The sequence below is a fragment of the Molothrus aeneus genome, chromosome 4 (genome assembly GCF_037042795.1).
Source record: "Molothrus aeneus isolate 106 chromosome 4, BPBGC_Maene_1.0, whole genome shotgun sequence".
NCBI classification, from domain to species: Eukaryota; Metazoa; Chordata; class Aves; order Passeriformes; family Icteridae; genus Molothrus; species Molothrus aeneus.
The window spans coordinates 28912396-28927293 of NC_089649.1; the positions used below are offsets into that span (position 1 = coordinate 28912396).

General features: G+C 42.3%; 1 protein-coding gene across 1 annotated transcript in view; it reads left to right on the forward strand.

Annotated features, from left to right (window-relative positions):
- The window catches only part of EMCN (endomucin), a 55397-nt gene that overhangs the window by 18632 nt on the left and 21867 nt on the right, over positions 1–14898 (forward strand). The window contains exons 3-6 of the mRNA XM_066549015.1: positions 1183–1290; positions 1689–1796; positions 8687–8809; positions 14729–14761. Coding sequence (XP_066405112.1) covers positions 1183–1290; positions 1689–1796; positions 8687–8809; positions 14729–14761 — 372 coding nt within the window. The remainder of the gene's footprint in view (positions 1–1182; positions 1291–1688; positions 1797–8686; positions 8810–14728; positions 14762–14898) is intronic.

The window sequence follows — 14898 nt, forward strand, 5'->3', positions numbered from 1 at the left end:
AATGATTTATTCCTATTCTTTCACATATATCATCCATTAAAAATGCCAGAAGATTAGTATGTAGGTAGAGATAGTAGTCAGGTCTTTAGTTGAGCCTGTTTAGCTGACAGTAGCACTTCCTGTTTGCATTAGATCACAGAATTAAAAGCTGAACTCATAAATTGATTGGTTATAGGGTTTTTTAGTTTCCTGGCTGTAATTTGGTAAGTCCATTCCTTTGGGCAAGTGCTGGGGGTACATGGGACCTGCAATAGGCCATCCATGCACAGCAAGACAAGGTGATTTAAACCCTGCTATTGCTTTAGTGATCTTTGGGCAACTCTTCTCCCATCTCTCATAGCAGCAGTGGCTGGGAAGGGATTCCTGCTGCCTGCAGGAGCCCTTTCCCTTCCCCTTAGCCTCCAAGTCTCACTCCTCTTGAGGACAGAACTAGGAGTCACCTTACAAAGGGCACTGAGTCCACCCCAAGGAATATAATTTACTAGAGAATACTATTCATATCATCCACAATGTCCTAAGCTCTACTGTACTCCAAAAAGGAGGGCCTGCTGGGTGCTCCTTTTTCCCCAGAAATCTGGGTGCAGAGGAAGAAGGTCCAGGAAAGCTGGCCAGTGAAGAAGACTCAAACATGTCTCAAAGTGGGTAAACACAGGGAAAAAATGCCAAAATACTAGGGGAGTCTATTCCCCCTCATCTCTTTACCTGTGATCTATAAGCTGTGCTCCCATGTGCCACTCACACTACTTTATGGAGATTTTACATCCCTCCTCCTGCTCAGTAGGTATGCAGCAAAGTGCTGCTCAGAGGGGTAGTCCAGCAGCACACTGAACCCATCCATCCACTCCAGGCTCTGTTCCCCTCACCTCTTCCCTTGGAAGTGAAGCCAAGCACCTCTGTATAACCCCCAAAGATCATGTGCCTCTCCTTTAGGGGCTGGCTGGAAGGTACAATTGCTCCCTTTCAGTAGGCAATTGCAGGTTGTTCACAGACCAAACCCCCCCTCTGAAACCAATGATATATACTTTGAATACTCTTTCAAAATGTGTCAGCAATAAAGGTCTGTGAGGGCCAGCCTTTAAACAGAAATTCACTGCCTTGGTAAGAGAACACAGCTAGAGCAATGTGATGTTTATTTAGGCATGATAAAATAAATCCATAATGATGTGAATGCCTTTCTTGCAGAAGGGGAATCGGTGACTACTTCACAAGGAACTTCACAAGCAACAACATTGGCAGCGTCAGTGGTGACAACAGCTACAGTCAGAGCTACAAATGAAACCATCACAAGCAGTAAGTGAAAATCTCTGAGTTAATTGATGCTGTTCTAGTGGTCACTGAGGGAATTAATTAGGTAGTACTTCTTGGCTTGGGAATTTGTTTTACAGGGAGTGTACTCTTTGGTGAAACCTTACAGGTGTGTGCAGGAGCTCCCTTCTGGTCAGACTTAAAAGCAGCTCCAAGCTGCACCTTCCAGCTGCATCATCACAGGCTTGTCTGCAGTGGGATGACCCAGCTATGGGACAGGGAATGGCTTTCCCCGCTGTCAATGGGGCCCTGGCCTGTTGATCTTGAATTTCAATTAAATATCCTTTTGATAATCTAAAGTTAGTCTGCAAACAGGACAGTAGGTGTATTTTATGAGTGTTTACAAAAGAAAGGAAATAAATGGAATGTCTTTCCTGTGTTAGGCCCCACATCTTCTTCACCTAATGCTACATCACAAACAACACAAGGCACAACAGAAAAACCATCAGCTGTGACTTCAGCAGCAAGTACAAGTCTCAGCACAACAAACAGTAAGTGATGATTTCATTGAGCCATTTCTGAGTCATTCTATGCTACATTTCTGTAAAACTCTGCAAAACAGTAAAAGGAGGTCAAAAAGAGTAGTATGGTGATTTAGGGAACAAGGTCTATTCATCGTACCATATTATATATCTTAAATGAAGCTTGCCCTGGAACCCTCCACAAAGAATATTATACCTTTAGTTTGTAATGGAGGTGATCTGAATCCATTACACAGGATGTTCATCTCCCTGTAACTGGGAGAGATGTATTTGGAAAGGTTTTAATTTTTTACTTTCCTCTTGGTTTGGTTTTTTTTCAATAAGTATGAAATAAAAAAAAAATTATGTGATCAGAAAGCTGGCAGAACAATACCCCTTTGTTTCTTATTTTTATATGTGTTAGAACGCTATGCTTATTATGTTTCATATTATTGGTAGCCACAGTACTGAAAGAGAGGTGGTACTAAATTACTCTGCATCAATCTGGAGAGATACTTTTATTTCCCATAAATCTTCAGAATAGCATGTGTGTTGGCCTGGAATATCAGATTGGATTTTAGGGAAAAAAAAAAAACAAACCACACACAAAAACAAACAAACCCCCCCCCCAAAAAAAAAAAAAAAAAAAACCAAAAACCAAAACAAACAAAAAAAAACAAAACAAAACCCACAAAACCCCCAAACAAAACCTCAACCAAACAAAAAATTAAACCCACATATCCAGCAAGTAGTTGGGTTAATTTTAAATAGTATAATAGCATCCCAAAGGAATTCAGTAAACTTAAGATGAAATTCAGTCTCCCTTGTCTATGATAATGACAGTAAATATTTGAACCTGTCTTCTAATGAGAGCTTTGGAACGTTCCACTTTTTTATTTTTAATTGGCTAAAAAAATGAAGTACACCAGATATTTACCTCAGCAGTCAGCAGTACACCAAGGTACTCAGAATTGATGTTTACAGCATACTGAACTGTTACAAATTATTAGAATGTGACTTCTCTTCTCTTGGTTTATTTGTCTGAAAAGGTACTCCTGTGAAGCAGTCTGCATGCTTTTTTGTGCAAATTTTCCTTTAAAGCCACCCCTCATGGACCCAAGCCTGCCGAGCTTCCTGGAGAACTATTCCCCTTTCACTCCATGGTTTTATTTTCTACTGATGCAGCTTTCCCACTGTGTGTTGTGTAAGGAGTGGCCCGATTGTCAGCCCAAAATCTTTGGGGTTTTGGATTGACATTTAAATGCCGCTGTCAATGAGTCACAGAATACACACAGCCTGGCCAATGCACAAGCTGCTCAAAGTGATACCAAAGCCCCCCAAAAATCTCTTAAAACTTGCAATTGTGGCACTACAGGCCTGTCAGAAGCCCACAGCATGGCACATTGCATTATGGATGTAATTCCTGCTCCTTTCAATTTGGCAGAGGTTCCTGGCTTGTGGCTACCAGAGCAGCACAGCCACCTGGAACTAAACCTTAGTGACAGGTAGAGCTCCTGGCAGGGGAAGGAGAGCTAATGAGGAAAGGCATGCCTGCCAGTGCAGCTTAGCTCCAGCCACTGCTCTGTGCTGAAAAACTGCTGCTGGAGGTGTGATGGGCCTGGGCAGGAAGCCTTTTTTGCTTCCTTTCCATTCCTCTTGCATTCTCTTCCCACCAAGTAGAGTTCAGTCCCTAGCTGCTTGTGTTGTGGTTTGGTTTTAAAACTCCTCATTTTAGCTAAGCCCTCCCCCCCGCCCCCCAGACTTGTGGTAAAAAAACGCTTGGTAAATTAATCTAAAAACAGGGCTTTCCTGCCTCTCAGTCCCCTTTGTAAAAAGAAAACTGGCACAGCGTGTCCAGGGCATTAGAAATGCCCTGCATTAAAAAAAAAATTGTATCATCTTTTAATGCAAAAGTAGTACTTGGGAATCTCTGTATGTGAAAGCCAATTTTAGTGGGTTTTTTAAGATAAAATTGTGGTCTACATTTCAAGAAAATCATAGCCTTGGCTTCAGCAGAAAGGAGTGGGATGGGGCACAAGGTGTTGGTACTGGGACAGGGCATGGCCCTGGGGCTCTGTGTGTGTGACCAGCCTTGCAGAAAACCCTCAGACCCCCTGGCCACCATCCTGCTGTTGGCTACAGCCACCCTGCATTCCCAGCCCAGCACGGGCACAGCAGTGGGGATGGCCCTGGCTCCATTCCCTGCATCTTCCCAGCCCCTGCCACACGCCAAGAGCTGCGCTCCCTGGAGCCAGCACAGGCACAGCAACACTCCTGCTCTCAGAATGGACAGGAGGGAAAAGCTGGCTGCTGTCTCTTTTTCTTTTTCACTAGCACTCATTTCTCCCCGTTTTTGCCCTGGCTGCATGAGGCAGAAATTGGTGGTGCCTTTATGACACCTTGAAATTTACTTTTGCTACACCTATTTTTAATAAAAAGCACCTTTGTCATTTTGTAATGGAAGCCATCCCTTTCTCTGCTTCAATCCCTGCTAAAAGCTCCAGCAAACGATTGCATTCACACAACTGAGATTTGACAGGGTTTCCTGTCACTGCTGCAATTTCTGTGGCTGCTGTCACCTTTTATTATAGATTCAGGAAAAGCCCCCAGTGCTTCATACACTGAAATCATGCAAACATCTTTGCCCTTTATTTTTTTTTTTTATAAGACTTCAGTGTTCTTTTCCTCTGCAGGCAACAAGTACAATCTCTCTCACTTGCTTTCCTACCCTGTTTATTATGTTAGAAGCCCACATCAGACTGGTCTCCTTAGCCTTCTTATTTTCAAGATAAGGTGTCAAATCCAAGAGTTCACATTTAGTCAGTGACTTCACTTGTGCAGTTCAGGCCTTTAAACCAAGAATTTGTAGTGTGTCACACCACAGAAAATTGCATCTGCAATCAGGATTTCATATAACCTGAAGTTATCAAATAGAAAAAGCAATGAAATGCAACGAAAATTTCTCTTCTTCCTCCCTTGGATATGGATCTTACATCTTATGTAAGATCAGTATTCAAGGTGTTATGTGACAAATAAGAGTGGATTTTTGACTGTTGTGTTTCTGAGTTACACCACTCTCCTGGATGATGATACATTATGGTGCAGTGGTATATTAAATATTAAAAAGTGACAAAGGGAAACAGTGGAGGATTTTTTTTTAAAAATCAAACTACTGGTAATTAAAAAGTAAGTTTTACCTCAGGAACACTACCAGAAAAGCATTCTTGTAGCAGGTATTGCTTAATTCTCCTCAGTTTGTTAGCACATGCTATGGGTAAACACTGGCTGTTGAGACATTTTATGCAGAGAGAAGTTTTAAAATATGTATTTTGAAATACTTTGGGGTTTTGCTTATCAGAAAACACAAAGCTGCAGAGAGCACCTGCAATCAACTATGGATGTAAACATTAAAACTGAGATCTGTTTGGTTACCTCCCTAGCCAGTTTCCATTCCTCTGAATGGGCAAAAATGTCATTGGGTTTGCTACAATGGGATTTTTCAAAGCTTTTGTGCACTCGTTCATGCAAATGGCTTTTCAGGCTACTGATTATGGGGGCAAGACCTATATGTGTGTTAATGCTAAAAATACAAGCTCAAAGGAAAAGCTTTAGTCTTCCATTTAAAGAAGCTTTTGTGCTGGTATTTTAACATGGTTTAGGTGGAGTTCATTTTGCCCCTTCAAATGTTTCCTTGATTGATTTATTGGTCAAGGAAGGTTTCAACAGACATAAGGATGTCCATATTCTTTGCAGAGCACAGAATATATGCAGGGTGTTTGTGGGTTACTTGAAGCATCTTCAAATGTCAAAACTAATTAGGTAGCAGCTTACTGTAAAGAAAATTCAAAGTGCTGTCTGGAAATCCCAAAATGTATGTGGATTATATGTAGGTTAAGCAGAAAACCGTGCTAGGATCAAGTGAGGATATGTGTCGAACTTCAGCTAGTTAAAGAAAATTAAGGGTTTTCAAAGCATAGAGAGTAAGGAAATTCCTGAAGCTCAGACAACAGCTTTGCAAGGCAGCTTCAGGTTCCCTGTTGTTGATTATCCCTTTGCCAAATACGTGTTAACACACTGTCATTTATCTTATCAAAATATCAGCAGGGAGAGCTGCATCACCACCAGAGAGTTCTGCCGCCCGCAGCCATCATCCCCATTTGGACAGCTATTTTACACTCTGTACTGCTTTACCATTTTTATTCGTAATCAGCTGTTAACAACAAGCCCATGAACCGATGATGCGAGCTCTGCAGCAGCAGCAGCAGCAGCAGCAGCCGCCCTTGTGCGCTGTGCTGCTTTCCTGCAAGGGCAGGCCTCCCCCTGGAGCAGGCAGGGATCGGTGCCGCAGCTGGCGGAGGCGAGGCGTGATGAATGACTGCAGCGATGTGTCAGCGGCGATGGCAGCACTGAGTCACCGCGCCCGCGCCGTCCCCCGCCTGTCCCCGCGCGGAGCACGGGCACCGCAGCCAGGGCTGCCGCTGTCTCCTGCCGCCGAGACCCAATTAGAGCTCGCAGGGACAAGTTAAAGGATTTAGCGAAAAGGCACATCTTTGTTGAGTACATGAGCAGTGGCTGGGTATGGATGTTCCTGTTCCCACAGGCTTTGGTGCAGAAGCTGTCTCATCTGCTAAATGTGTTGGTGGTAGAGGCTGAGCTGTGCATTGGGCGTGAGGCTTGGATGCTTCTTCAAAGCCACAAGTCAGCAGAGAATTGGGTTGCTAGGATTTAATCTTGCAGTGGAATTAAGGGAGCCTTACCCGCCAGGTCGCGTTTTCCCTCTTGGAAATGGTGAAAACTGGCACATGGATTTTTTGCCCTGTAGCACCTCTATTTATCCCTTGACTGAGGCGTTCTGCAGTCTGGCAAAATAAATGCAACAACCTTTTGCCAAGCCCTAGGTAAAGGTGCAAGTCATACCTGGTGCTGCCTGGGTCACTGGGAGAATCATATCCAGGCTAAATTAAAAAAATGAAATAAAATGGAAATGCCATCATCCCTCCTCTCCCGATCCCCTGCCAAGGCATATCCAGTGCACAGCCCATGTTCCTGAGAACAATCTGTTCTCACAGCTCCCAAACACAAGAGGAGCACCCGAGGCTGGGTTGCTGCCAGGACTGATAGGATGCATGGAACGAGTGATCCCCATGGGAAAACAGCCCTCTGTGGGGTTACAGGGTAACTGGCTGCCTCCCTCTTCCTCTCTCCCACACACCTGATTGTTTTGCAGTGTTCACAAAGTATCTTTATGTTTGAGTATCTCTGCACTGTTATTCTGAGTTACTTTTCATTTTCCCATGCAATCCTTTTCTAACCTATGACAAGGGAGCCACAAGATGGTTGCTGTTACTGCTGCAAGCCTGTGCATCTTATAGGGAGAGGGAGGTACCTCAGTTTGGGTTTTTTTTCCTTTTTTAAAAATTGATCTCAGAATAAAATTCAACATATAAAATTTGAGTCTGAAGCCATGACAGTAAGAATCAAATATGGAAAAAGTTTGCTTCTTAAGATTGATTCAAAGCTTCCATGAAGAGAATGTAGGAATTATTAACATTATCAGATCCTTGCACTATATCATAGTATAAAATGAGGTAGAGGGGCTTTTTACACTCCTTCCTACTGTAGGCAGACCTGTGTATTGAAGGGGTACAATGCCGAAGTTCCTGAAGGAACCTGACATGAAATTCTGCTTCTCCTCACTAGAATCCCAGTGAAAGGGGGGATCAAGTTGTTTTTCATCATTTTCATGCCTCTACCTCAAAAGACACCGTGCCTGGCTGCCCAGCTTTTCTCAGTTTCCAAAATTGTATGAATCCCCCAACTCCAATGGCCTTGGCTCACTCTCTCTTATCTTACTGATTTTTGAAGCTTGCCTTTCTAAGGTACTGCACTTACTGAACAAGAGGGGAAGGGAAAGGCCAAGTTAAAGGTGTGTAGTTGTAGAATAAGGTGCTTTGGGTTCTTTGATTATCAAACAGGTAATCAGTTTCTAGATAAAGTGTGTGATGAAGCATTCCTCAAGATTTACATATTGCATGTGTGTGATGTTGCTCGCTGACTGAAACATGTCTTAGTTGTTTCAGTTCCAGTGTTTAAAATTCATATGAAGAAGCACTGAAAACAGTTTACAGCTCAGTAGCCTCTCTGATTTATATCAGACAGGAAGTAGAAAGTTACTCTTGGGCACCTCTATGTTTTATTCAGTAGGCACGCTCTTACCTATTGTTATTCTGAGGTTTGAGCACAGACGTAGGAATTATGGGCAGTGCTGGAATATCTTTAATTTTTTCTGGTCATTCCGTGACCTTCATTTCCACAGGCTCAGGTCATGTCCTCCACCATGGTCTTGGCCTCACCTAAGGCTGCAAATCTTGTGACACAATAGCCTTGATCTCCTGTTGGCTAAGTGAGAGGAAAAAAAAGACAATTTCTTTTTCATACATTAATATTCAGTGATATGTTATTTCCTAGGGCTTAACGGCACAGAATGAAATAACTAATTCTTTGCTTAATTGCAATCCCTAAAAATTATACAGTATCACATTATGTGACAGTTGTAACTGAAGCCTGATTGATTGATTGATGGATTGATTTTAAAATGAAGGAAAATCTAGAGGGCAGTAAGTTGAGCTTCTCCTGCTAATGTTGCTCTTGGTGCAACACTGTCTAACTATTCTAGGGTCCCAAGGGTTGTTTTCTGGCACAGATATGAGGCTGTTTCTCTTGCTACTATGTGCTTTGAAGGTGCCTCAGCAATTCCATAGGGATGGTTTGTTCCTTGGGAGACAGTTACCAGAACATGCAGGGCTTTCTTACATTTAGTCTTTTCTATGATGGCCAGAGCATTTGTCTGAGGGATGTTTCAGGATCTAAGACAATGCTTGTGTAGGTGCCTCTTCCCTGAACATCTCTCTCATTTCCAGCTACACAAGCAAGTGGAGCACAATTGCCACAAAATGAGAGTTTGGGTGCTGCACCTACTACGGGACAGTCTTTTACTTCTACGGTCTCTCCTAAAACAAACATTTCTGCTTCTGGAACCTCAGGTAAGTCTTGAAAACATGCACTTTCTTTCTCTGTACAAGCAGTTAAAAGATGCAAATAATTTTGAGTGTTTTCTTCATTTGCTGTGCATTGTGATGGGATGAGGGCCACATCTCCTTATTCATGCAGGGTACACTGTGTCCACGTCACCTAGCCTTGAAGTTGTGTTGAGTGATGGGTGAACTTCCAAACACTCAGTTGAGATACATGGTGTCATTACAGGAGGATATAAATTACAAATGATAATAGTAATCTTCATATATGCTGTGTGAGGTCATTGTGTAGCATTGGCTGTCAGAGGAGGTCATCAAGATAAATTCCCTGGCTGCAAGGCAGAGGAGACAAAGGAGAAAACAGCTATAATTTTTGCAGTTGTTATAAAATCTGGAGAGAAATTCTATGCGTATTACCAATTAAATGATGTTGTTCAAAGTACAGCATGGTCGCATGCAAGGTCAAAAATGTATCAACTCTTCTCAGCTCAAGTCTGGTCTTACTGTTTTTCTGGGTGTTTTTGGTGTATATATTCACTAAGAAACACTGTGGTGAATGCAGATGCCAGGTCATATGAATGATCATTTATTATACTTCTAGCTGGCTTAACTTCCCTAGGTTTTGAAGAACCACTTGTTCGGGTTTGCTTAAGGTCTCTTGGGCCTTCCCTTCATTTAGTACTTACTCTTAACTACATGTGTGTAAATCCAACAAGGAGAGTCTCTTTGTTTACGTATCCCTATTATTAATAGTAGTGCTTAACATCCCCTAAGGGATACAAGACTCTTTTTGCAACCTCTGGATTGTGTCTGTGGGAGATAAGCATGTGTGTGTACTGTGATTTTTCCTCATAAAGGAGAGGATTGGATATAAAAGTGGAGCAATATGCTCACTTTTGCATGGATATGCAAATGCCTGGAAGCATGCAATAAGATTTAAGCATTTTAAGGAAGTTAAAGTAAACCCAAGGCCACTGATTCAGAGAGAAGTCCTTGCAATTATTTCAATAAGCCCATTCCCCATAATGCATATAATGTGACCTGTGGTTACTTGACTTTCCTGTTGGGTTTCATGTCTTTTGGCAAATATAGGCACAGTACAGAAACCTCATCATTGCTATACTACAATAAAACATTAAATTATAACATTTTTAATTAAAAGGTCTCTCACTCAGGTAAATTCCCCAGGTTAATATTAAATTGTAATGCATTTCTGACTGTGCATCATGTGTATTGAATTACCTACTATGCTGTGTATATAATTACATTTTACACTTAAAATTTGTCAAGAAAGTTTTACAACCTTCCTGGGGTCTGTTTGCAAAAGTCATCATCTTACTCAGCTTACTCTGCTGTAAAACCAATAAATCATCTTGAGCTCAGAGACTACCCAAGATGCCAGAACTATAATTGCCTGGCTGAGACAGAAAGAACCCATCCATCCAGGGGCAGTCGGTCTAGGTATCATTGGCATAGCCAATGCTCCAAGTTCCCATAAAAATGCCAGTTCAAAATCACTTCTGCCCACACCAGGATTTCCACACTATCACCTTTCCTGTCTCCTCACAGCACCAGCCCCTGGCTTCTTTCTTGAAGGTTGTATATGCAAGAAATCCCCTTTCTCATCCTGATGTGTTAGGTAGCTTATTCCAAATGGTTAAGCCTTAGACCACCCTTGCTCCCTTATTCCCTTATTCTCTGTATGTGTTAAAAGCTTAAAGAAAAATGTCTTGGTTCCTTCTAAACAGATTTCTTCTCCTCTCTGCTCAGGCCCAGGGGAAGCCATATGCTACACCCTAATGACTTTAAGGCAATGCAAGTGTGAAGCCAGTTGTTTCATCCTGTGCTGAGACTAAAGGAAATGCCACCTCTCTCACTGCCATTAGATTATTTATTTCTGGGTCTCCAGAATTTCACATTCAGCAGCTGGGTGCCTTTTGTTCACCAAAGTAGGGGGCTGTGTGTGCCAAGGCTGCAGCTCTTGGGGGATAGAATAGCTTGCAAGCTGGAGGTGTCTGAGCCACGTCTTCTGCGTGGGAGCTCAGGAGAAGACAAATTAATGTGATATGGATCCAAACCAGAACATTTCTATTTGGTATGCCCAACCAAAATTATCCAGCTGGCTAAATATGTTTAGTTTTGAGACCATTTTCCATTTTTAAAAAAAATGCCATTTTGGTGAAAGTTTCCTTTCTTGATGCAGAAAAAGAAGAAAGCACATTTTGCAGAGAAATTTCCAATCAGCCATATCAAAAGATCAGGGTGTGGGAGGAGTGCTACAGAGAGCTGGAGAGCGACTGAGATGAGTGGGGGAGCCTGGGAAAGAACGTGTAGGAACATCAGAGAACAGAATTGCTGTATTAAAGGAGATTGAAAGCACCAGCCACAGAGGAGGTGCTGCGTAGTGCTCACCCGGGCTAGGGGAGGCAATAAGGGCTGTTTTTAGCAAAGAGAGCCACCTGCATGCGTGCCATTGACACATGCTGCGCTTCTTTAACTTTGGCTGTCATGCAGAATATACCTCCCACTCCTCCTCCACCTCCACGGAGGATTGCTTGCTGATATTTCATTTTCTCCTTTTGTTTAATTAATGAAAAATTGGATATTAGAGTCTAAATACATCTGAGAAACTGCAAGCATTGTGGCTTTTTATTCTGTGATCTAAACAACGAAAAAAATCCATAAAGTAGTATGAGCTTAAGTTCACCCAGCAGGGTGGTAAGATTAAATGATCTATTATAATAAACTGTCAGATGAATCAACCTGCTTCATCTATTGATATCTTTATTGCACTCCTCCAATTATAAATCCTACTCATTTGATTCACAGGAGGCATCTCCCTAAGAAAAATTTTTATGAGTAAGACTAGTAGGGTTTGACTCTATCTGTACACAAACTGCAGGAACTCTGGATAGTGATATTAGATAAAAATTACTCACTGTATCTTCAGCTCCTTCACAAAGAGAGAGACACAAAACCAGAAGTTTCTGGGAGATGGAAAACATAGCAAAGCCTCAGTTAACACTATTACAGATCTATGGTGTGGTCAAGGCAAAAAGGCTTTTTCAAGTTTTTAATTTTGCTTTGATTTATATTGTGGTATATCCCCTCTGAGTAATCAGCCAAATGTATTCGTTTGTTTTGCCAGTGAGCACAGTTGAATGTGGCTGCACTCCAAAAAACAGAAGTAGCAAACTGCAGGGTATCCAGGCTGCTTAGGTAGCGGCTGTTGGAGAACAGAGTGGGGAAGAGTTTAGTTATTGGTCTCTTCCTCCATCTGTCGAGCTTCTCACCAGTGCTGAACTGACTCAGGCAGGTAATTTCAAAACAAACCACGGTCATATGCCAAAGTTTTTATCCTTGTCCTTCTTACTGCACAAGGAGGAACCCAGCACAGCCAGTGTTGCACACTTCACTTTTCTTGATGAATCTGGAAATCTTCCCAGATTATTTATGCAGAGCATCTTGCTTGCAGCCCCAAAGGGGGTAGCAAGCTCTGTACAGGCAGCTAGAGCAAGTACACTAACTGTTACCAAGTGAAATGCTGCTTTTCCTTCTGTCCTTCTCTTTCTGGAGAAGAGCAGTATGGGAGGCCCACACCAAGAAGGGCACTTGATGGTTATTTGGAAAATGCAAACTGAAAGCACCTGCTGAATCACTCGGATAAGCACAGCTTTGTTTGCATGGCAGGGCTGAGCTATCTCTGAACAGAGGGTGAACTGGTGCCTTGCTTGCATGCTGGAGACAGGGAGAGAGAGGAAGGAGTGAGATTTTTCCAATTTAATTTTTCATGCTCTAGCAAAACCTGGGTGAGATACCTTCTGGAAAGATGCTGGTAGTATTATTGTGTGTAGGTGTGTGCAGCTGTTAAAAAATAATAGAGGCCTAGAAAGAGAGGGCAGGCAGCTGCTGTAATGTTTCCCCCCTAGGGTAATTTCTGCTCTCTGGGTTTATCAAAGAGGCAAGGTTTGGCCAGGACAGCTACATGGCTTTTGGTTGTGCCAGTGGATACTGAAGCACGTGTTCCCCAGCCCTTCCTGTTTGCAGAGACTTGTGTCACCTGTGCTTATGTCACCAGCATTCAGGTTTGAAAAGCTGTTAACTCTTTGAGGTGAACTTGGATATCAGTTTTGGGCTTAGTATGCTTTTTCTATTTATTTATTTGTTTTAATTTGAGCCAAGATGCTTCATCTTATTTGTAAGAATGAATGTAAGGGAAAATGTGCAATTATGTTATCATGTTGGAGCTCTTTCAAAGGAAAGTTCCACAGACTTGAGAGACAAGGTTTAAAGTGACTTCATAGAGAAGTGACCTATTTGTAAGACTCAACAAATAGGTTGCTAAATCAAATCAATCAAATCTTCTGCCTTTCGTTTAGAATATGCACACACAGGGCCTTACAGTTTGCTAGTGTGCCCAGATGCTGTGTGATCACATGGTGTTTTTATCATGGCATCCCACACCTTACAGGCTGAAGGAAAGGCAGTATTCTGGTAATAAGCAATCATATCATATTTGGATGTTTCCTTAATGCCAGGTGTGTGTCCTCCTGCATTGTCTACTGTGTGTTGCTCCTTTGACAAGTGATTTATTAACTTCCTGAAGGCTTTTGCTTGGTAATGTTGCCCAAACATGCTATAAACATTGCCTAATGATTCATCACAGAGATCCTCTTAGAGCACAGTGATAGTGCTGTTTGCAGATGGATTGATGAGACGACAAAAAGCTTAGGAAAACAGTCTCATCTGCATTCTAGGAAGCCAGGGTGAGGTAACTGTATACATTCGGGATACTTAGCATGACAAATATTTAGTATGTTCAAGAAGAGCTCTTACTGTTGACTTTTAAGTACTTAGCTTTTCAACCTAAACATACTTTTCATGAACATTTGTGATTAAAATGCAGTTTAAGTTTCGTCACATGTGCCATTAGCAAAAGTGGTTATTTGCACCCCAGCGGCTGAAGTGATCCATGGTTTTAATTGTGGGTGGAGAGAAGGAAAAACAAGAGCAGCATTCTGGTTTTCAAAGAGCATGTTCACAGCAATAGAACAATGTGTGTTACAGCTCTGCTGGTAGGAGCTGTCATTGTGCACAGCACAGAAGGTGTAGTGAGGGTATAAGAATGGATTTGTGCTCCCTGGGGAAACTGGTTTAGAGGAGGAACCTGGGCAGGCAGGGGACAGACTTAATGCCTGCCTGGAGTTACAGCTGCCTTCATGATGTTGCCTCTGTGATCCCCCACCCTGGGCACAGCTGGGACACAGAGGACACAGCCACTCTAATTTCCAAGCCTGCTACAGTCTAGACACACAGGAACAGCATGCTAACAACAACAACAACAAAAAAAGAAAATGTTGTGCACCAAAAACTTCTGAAGTAGCTGGGGGAAGCTAACAGTAGAGCCAGTAAGCATTGTGCCCAGTGCTCTGTAAGGTCAATTTTTTCCTCATTAGCAGTGCCTCTTGCTTCTGCTGCTTGGCAGTCTGCTAGCCAAAAGCACCAAGATAATAAACAAAGATTTCTTTTTAAAGGGTTTTGTGACTCTTGAAGATGTGTCTCAATTAGTTTCTTTTATTAAAACACTTACTTGTCAGTTAAATGTCAGCTATTCACTCCCAGGCACTTTTCAATTTTGGAAGTAGGAGTTTTTAAGGAATATATCAATTAATTCAGTATTTTCCTCTCTTGAGCAGAATAACAACCCAGCATAGACTTTGGATTCTGCTCCCATCTGTAAGGGATGGCTGGAGACTTTTACAGCTCAGACTTTCTGGGCTTAGGAACAGTGTTAGCTTGTCACTCCTGGGGCAGAATCTGTTGTGGGTGTTACTGAGGAGTTCCCAGAGTCTGCCAGTTTGTATGATGTGAAGACTCTGGACATCTAAAACAGACACTAACAAACCTATTCTTTCTGTTTTATTGCAGGCCTTCCCATGAGCTCTCCAACACATTCAACAAGTAAGAGCAATAGAAGAGGTTGCTCTATGCACAGTGATGAAAAAGGCTGGTGTGGGGTGTGGGAAGGACAGCCTCAGGAAAGGAAATGTTCAGGGAGCAAGAAGGATCTAGGGGAATAATGTACCTGAAACACAGAC